General features: G+C 29.6%; 1 protein-coding gene across 1 annotated transcript in view; it reads right to left on the bottom strand.

Annotated features, from left to right (window-relative positions):
• Positions 1-7,961, bottom strand: part of LOC106457694 (syntaxin-like) — a 28,279-nt gene that overhangs the window by 15,834 nt on the left and 4,484 nt on the right. Inside the window, 2 exon segments of the mRNA NM_001314093.1 lie at positions 1,749-1,848; positions 2,967-3,044. Coding sequence (NP_001301022.1) covers positions 1,749-1,848; positions 2,967-3,044 — 178 coding nt within the window.

Genomic DNA, 7,961 nt, shown 5'->3' on the forward strand with positions numbered 1-7,961 from the left:
TATCTTAGCAAATAAAAAAGATATGATGTTCTTATTTTACATTCTAGCTTGTCAATATCGATAGTTTGAGTTCTAAATTTATATGAAACTGTAGATTTTGTATTTTGACATCACGAACATCTAATTTGAACCAGTGCTGCATTCAACATACTACGTGACAAAGAAAAATCAATGTTTAGCTGTGTTTTTTAATATTTACTTTGAAATTAACTAACATATAATACTAAAATTTGAATTATAATCTACAATTTGATACTATACTTATTGACATAAATTCATAAAATATTAGTTCAATAAAATTTTGAATGCAAATCAACAAACATGATGACATGGTTTTTGACATGCGACTTGTCATGAAAGGGTTAAATTAAGCCTTTTCCATCTGACATAACACTTAGTAGCCTTGTTTCATTTCGTGATTCACCTGTCACTAGACTAGCAGTGGTACACTGTACTTGGACAAGTTACCTTCCAATATTTTCAATTCAAGTGTTTACATTTAAATTTTTTAAATTATTTTTAGCTTTCTTTTGATTTTATGTATTTGTATGAAATGTGATGCCTTTCAAAAGACTACTGCTCAGTTTTAAAGCAAGTAATAATCCCATACTGTCTAATATTAACAGTTATCAATAAGAATATTTAGTAATTAAAATTTTGATAAGAAATCATTTGTATAAACTTTACATCATCATCATAGAGAATTTAACTTTTATATTTTATTTTCATTAAAAAAGGTTTTTGCGCAAGTTATGCAAGAAATGTTCAATCAAAACTATTTATCACATAAAACAAATCACTGTTTCAGTTCAAATGTTGAACTTGTGTACACACATGAACTGCTTGCCTAGTGTTTTGTCCCCCCACCCTTATTATATGTTACTTACGGCCACGAAACAGAACTAGTTATAACTTGTGGTCCTGGTTTAGGTTGAACAATAACCACGTGTTATTAACACACACACACATATATACATATAATTATCACTTTTAGAAAGCATAAGGCTAACAAAGAAAAATCAAATAGTCCACGATAGTTTTGTTACCTAAAAATAATGGCTCTGAACAACTAAACTATGAAAAAAGGAATTAAGGTAAACTACGATAAAATCCATTCTACAATATTTACAAAATTATGAGTAATTTAGTTACAAAAACTGTCTTATAATTTGTGATTTTTCTCTTTTTATTTGCAAGTATCTAAATAATAAATTGTCCAATTTTGCAAACAAGCATAATGATTCATTTGTTACTAGATTACACAAAAGAAATGAAATTAGGTAATACTAAACCAATTTAACATCAACAAATACATATTTTCAAAATAACATACATGACAATAGTTTTCTTAAAGGTTTAGGAAGACAGTGAGTCGATTCCTGGTTTCTGAATCTTACACTGACCTAATCAATCCAAATCACCTTTGTTTGAAAATTGTCCAAAATATTACTTGTATTTCCCTTCTGTAAATCTTCACTAATTATTTTGCATATGCTTTTTGTTTTTTATAAACTACAGTCGTAAATGTTGAAGCATTTTTTTATATCTTGTGTTATGAAAAATATGACAAATGGTCATTTTTAACCTTACAATTAAACTAGTCAACTTTAAAAAATACTTCAATTTCATATTTTTGTGATTCATGGATTTTTGCTCACTTGATTAGAATGAAATGATATAGCATGTTTTAAATAACCTGCTGAATTTGAGCTCACCGAATAAAAAGTATACATCAAAAAGTTACTCACTTTCATCAGTTTGTGGTGCTGAAAGAATAGCACTGTGTTTTTTCTTGACTTCTTCCACATTGGCTTGAATCTTTTCCACATTTTCTCTGATTTCTTCAACCTTTATTATGGAGATTTGTCATAAACAATGAAAGTGGTCTCAATACCTTCATTTTATAAAACTACAAGATTTCATTACAGTTATATATATATATATTTATATATGAAACTTCTTGAAAACTAAAGTACAAAGTACAATGATACTTTGATTACAGTAAAAAGATGAACTTCATTGTGCCTAATAAACATTTTCTATATTTTTATCACAGGTTTTCTTTATCTATTAGAAAAATATTTTTTTGTTTGTTAATAGCGACAATGATAATTTTGTTGCACACTCTAGGAGAGTAATATGAAAAAAAAAAATCAAACTACTGTGATAGAAAATATTTTTTGTAGCCTTTTCTAAACTTAATTTTCATTGATTATTCAGTTGTAGAAATGTACCAGTTTAGCCTACAGTCACTGTCACATGGTTAACAGCTGATGTAGCCCATGCAAAAAAAAACCCTCTCTTTCGAGTGAATTGAATGCTCTGAACCTTTCTTAAATAAAGTTTCTACAAACTGTCGGTTGTTAATTTAAGCTTCTTTCATGAATTCAAACAGTTCCAAAAGCAAAATCTGTTAAAGTTTATATGAGTGATGAGATCATACTTTAAAGAAAGTTGTTAAAAAGATAGCATTTCTGAACACCTCACTGACTTTTCGACAAAAAATAAAATTACAAATTTGTTTCACATCTGCATTACAGTTGTCAAAATTTGGATACATCTTGCACGTCAATTGCAAGAGATTTATATAAAGTAACTTTCTAAGATGCTCACGAAATACTGCATTTTCACATAAAATAGAAAAAGTTATGAACAATGGCTCAAAAAGTAACATTTTAACCTTGAAACTTTCAATCCACTTTTTGCAAATGGAATGAAATTTGAATGTGTAATAATTAAAAACAACTTTTGTTTCTGTTAAACGTTACATGGGATTCTTTTGGTTAAATACAAAATGGCATTGGTCTGTTTATCTCAGTTATAAATGAATTTAAGCACTCAGTTAAAACTGACATGAGAACTGACTACTTCTTCCTCAACAAACACGATTGCATGTTATAATTTTCATATGCACAAAAACTTCACTGAAGTACGTGTTGTTCTTTCCTCATTACAAATAGCCTCACCTCCTGGAAGAACTCTTCCATGTGTTTCACACCAGTGCTTTCTTCCAAAGAGACAACCACATCATCATCTCCTTGGGCCTATCAAAGAAAAGAACATTCTCTTTGAAAAACTTTCATACACCCTGAAATAGATTTCTTAACAGGCACAATAAACAGTACTGATGTTTATAAAAAGCATTATTTGTCGAAGCTTCAGTTTAGTACACAACAAAATTATATAATTTTATAGTCCTAAGTTTTCAAGCACAGCCTCAATAGTCATAACAAATTTCATGCCAGTGATATTTTCAAGTTTAAAATTATTATTTCAATAATATTTTCCAAGGTTCAAACTGTGTTCATCACAAAAAAATCTTCAAACAATTATTCTAACACATATTAGAAGACTTATACAAGATAAATAGTAATACTGGAAAAGAAACTTATCAAGAATATTTTTTCATTAAAGTTTAAGATATGAATAACTTACTTCAGGCTACTTGTTCATTTTATGTATTAATGCCAAAGATGGTAATATACAGAGAGGACAACTTGTTTTAAAAAAATGTTCAAGTAGTTTGTTAAAATTGGTTAAATTTAGAAAAAGCATAGAAAATTACAAACTGGTTCTGTGATTTTTACAGTTAATTAGTTAAGTTTAATATGTACATGTAGTTCTGTACATTTATTTAATACTATAATATTACTAGACCTTGAAAAACAGTCATGATACTCTTTACCAAATGATACTGTCATTCCTTCCAGATTTTTATTTTGGAAATATCTCCTTAATTTTACAGCAAGAATTTTCAATGCTTTGTTTTTGAGTAGAAATAAAATGGAAATCAGTGTTATCCTTTACACATTTGCATTTATCAATTTAACAACGGGGTTTCTAGAAACACACTTAAAGAAGTTCATGTATCAAGAACCAGGTTTTCTACCCCACACTAGAAGTTTGTGATAACAATTTGCTCAGCATTCTGCCTAACAGTAAACTAGTGGGTGAGCATGAATCATTACGTGGCTCAAAGTATGTCATGCTTTAGATGCACAAGTAATAATTTCTATCAGTTTTTAATAATGCGTTGGAGTAAGTGATCAATTACCAAACGCTAGATGGAGAAGTAGATTATAACAAAAGATTGAGAATGGTGGTTCTCAAGTGTAGGATCCAAGTTTAGAAATTTTATGGAAATTCTAGCCATTTTGTTTTCTTTGAATTTTTTTAAAATAAGTAGGAAATATCACATATTTTACAAATGTGTATGTGTACATGCATACGTATATCACAAACACACACACTTTCATGTATAATTATTTCAATGTTAATATTTTCCAATACTGAAAATGATTTTCAATAGACATTTACCTTTCTCACATATAGCTTTTGCTCCCAACTAGCCTTGAAGCTTCCACCTAAAACCATGTGTTTCCATGCAATTTTAGGTGGGAGTTTCAAGGCTATTATTAAGTTTCCTATAACACAAAACACACAAAGTTTGGGAGGAGGGCACATAAATATATTGTATATATTTCTCAGTGAGTGCACTAGCACTCTCCATGGAGGAATGCAATGAAAAAAATGGCCACCACTAAAGTTCTGTTTCTATATATGATTCATTTATTTAAGCAATGAGAATCTTGTAGGTTAAAGCATCACCTCCCAATGTAAGGGTTGCTTTACATATACCAAGTTTTCTTGCTTAGAACAGTGCATGGCTGAGTGTAAAAAAATTACATTGTGATACTTGTTACTCCTTCTTTACATGTGTATGCCAGTTGAATAAACACTAATAACACCATAAACATCATACTAAAGTACTTGCACACTCATACAATGTAAGCACTATATTCTTATACAACATTAAAGTTCCCAGGATTATTAGCAATTTAGTGATTAAGCACACAACCAACTTGAATGATTCTCAGTGAGATTTTTATTATAAGGATAATCAGACGAACGATTATAAAGATTATTTGGTTAATCTAATGTTCAGTTGATTTAATTATATCCAATTATAAAGCTTTTATGTCATCTACAATGCTAGCTATATCTTCTGAAGTAGTAAACACAAAGAAAGGAGAGGCAGAAATTAGCAATTTAGTGTTTTAATTATTTATAGCATTTACATCATATCTATCAGACAACTTAAATACAGGTGTTCCTAATCTAACAAGTTTACAAACACACTGAACATGATCATACTCTCAAGACAAAAGCATGTATATTTATACAAGTTCCAAGAATTATAGCCACTATAATTACACAGACCTGCAAATTTAAACTTCATAAAAGTTGTTTTGGTGTTACTAATGGGTTTTCCATAATTCAGCTATGCAGATTTCGAAAATAATATTCATTTCTTTCTATCATGTAAGGATTTTTACAAATTGGGAAGAAGAAAAACTCTTACTTAGATCAAATTATTATTTTGTTTACCACAATGAACATTTTTTATTATTCACATTCAATGACAAGGAACCCACTTTGAGACTAATAATGGTTGGAGATGGCTTGAATGGGTAATGAATAAAATGTCAATATAAGTTTAACATAACAGCAAATGTACAAAGTTTCGACAAGGTTTTCTTCATTACCCATTCAAGCCATCTCCAACCATTATTTTTATTATTATATTTGTTAACAAAAATACAAACAAACTGGAGAAAACGGAAGAACATTGATTTCAAATGAATATGCATCCTTATTCATCCTGATTTTCTTTGTGAAATCTACGTCTTTTAGTCTGAAACTATGTGTTGTGGTCTTTCTTTTATGTATTGGGTTATGAGATTTTGTGAAAAATCTGTACATGATGGAGAAAAATGGGTATCATTTTCAGATTCAGTGTAAAGGAATTACCGTAGAACATGTAAAAATTTCAAGACAATAAAATCTTTGCAGGCCTGTGTTATTAGTCTGTAATTAAAGAGATTCTAGAGAACATTTAAACAAGTTTGATATTATCACAGGTGGCCAGCATGGATTTGGAAAGGGAAGGTGATGCTTTATTAATATACTTTCTTTGATATGGAACAGTAGATTTGGTAAAACTTGGGCTTTCGAAAGCCTTTTCATAAATGGAGATAAGCTAGCTAAATGATTTGAGAGTTCTTTGCTATAAATAGATTGAAATCACTATGGATTAATGTTACAAGTGGTGTGTTTCATTGTTCTGTGCAAGGTTCTTTACAATTCCTCATTTTTATTAGTGACTCTGATAATGGGATAACCAGTAAAGTGGTTAAATTTGTAGATATTAAATTAATACATATTTCAAATAGTACTACAGATCCCACAGTTTTGCAAAGAAATTTGAATTAGTGCCTTGCAGATGCCTTATTATCTTAATAAGAGTACAATTATGTAAAACTAACTATTCTTATAGCCTTGCTGGGGAAACTAGGTGAACGAGAGGAAACACGAATGAGGTTTGTAAGTTTGTCGGAGGCCTGGCATTCATAAATTCAGATAAATTTTAATAAACAATTCTGCAGGCAGCAATACTATAAAATAGACGTTTAAAATATGAAAAACTCAGACATAATTCCACTTCAGGCAGTGTTACTTTTCTAACAGAGTGGTTGACCTTTGGAATAGTATGTCTTCAGACATGGTAGAAGCTGCATTGCTCAAGAAGATTACAAGACTGGATGTGTATTTTAATGATCAGGGATGGATATAGAAAAAAGAAGCTTTAATTAATTTACAGTAGGAAATATACCTTACTTTTGTAATCTGTGGTTTTTTTTAGTATATTTTTATGAATTATTTTCTTGATGTTTGAGCCTTGAACATGTCTTCTTTTCTTAGTTATCACACTAACATGATATTATGTATTCTACCGTTTTTTAGTATATGTGTGTCACTCGTTTATTTAGTCATTTATTCTGAAAAATCTCAAACAAGTTAGTAATTCAAAACTATATAGTTTTTGACATCGTAACCAATCTACGCTATGGAACAGATACCATTCATTTTCTAACAAGAATCTCCAAAGTTATGAGTGGCTTTATTCAAGAAAGCAATTATATTTGATTATGGAAAAATGTCTAAATAATAAAAGTAAGACTTTTTGATCAAATTTCCTTTTATTTCATTACCATGTTCCGTACTAGATGTAGTTCCACAGGATCCCTGAAAGTGTTCTGTGTCAAGAGTAAATAAAACCCAAATTAAGAGTAATAAATATCTTTATTTCTTGCTTTTGAAGTTCATATGTCATGCTGTGTCATAGCCTACAGAGTGCATAATTCTTCTCATGATTCATGGCATGTGCAAGGTTTACTGACATCACGACAGTACAAACTGCAACATTAAGCATCTCTTATATGAGGTCATTTTAGTGTCTACTGACTGACTGATGGACAACATGCTACTGTATAGTGGCATCAGTGGTTAAACAGGTGACCCCTCCCTGTAACCTTCAGCCCCTTTCTGGGAAATAACACAGTTTTCTTTTCTGATGTAATGAATCTATATAGTATATACATATATTATACAATGACCTCTAGTCATAAATAATGAAGTAAAATGTCTGAACTGATTTCTTTTCACTATATTCTGAGGACAAAACGTTAAGATTTGGAAATTACAGGCTAGGTCCTGTTAACTCTTTTCAGCCATGCCTGGCTAACAATACAGAAGTTACAATGATGCGGGACATCTGCTCTCATGTTACCATATCCAATAATATAAAACTGACCTTTACAAAGTAACCTGTCTTGGCTGTGTTTTAGTAGACTAGTATTTTGTAAAATACAGTCACATTTCAATGATTATACATTATGTATGTATATAGATTATTACTATTTAGAAATAAGTTCTTAAACTTATTTTTCTTAAAACATAGAACAGTAAATAATAAAGTAAAGCAAACAATTATCTCTTCTAGTTACGACCTTTAATCAGTTGCTAAGCCTTTTAAAATTTCACACGTAGATTATAAGAAACAATTTTTTTTTACATTTTGTATATATATATATATATATATATATATATATATATATATA

Source organism: Limulus polyphemus, unplaced genomic scaffold (genome assembly GCF_000517525.1).
Source record: "Limulus polyphemus unplaced genomic scaffold, Limulus_polyphemus-2.1.2 Scaffold361, whole genome shotgun sequence".
In the NCBI taxonomy this organism is placed as follows: Eukaryota; Metazoa; Arthropoda; class Merostomata; order Xiphosura; family Limulidae; genus Limulus; species Limulus polyphemus.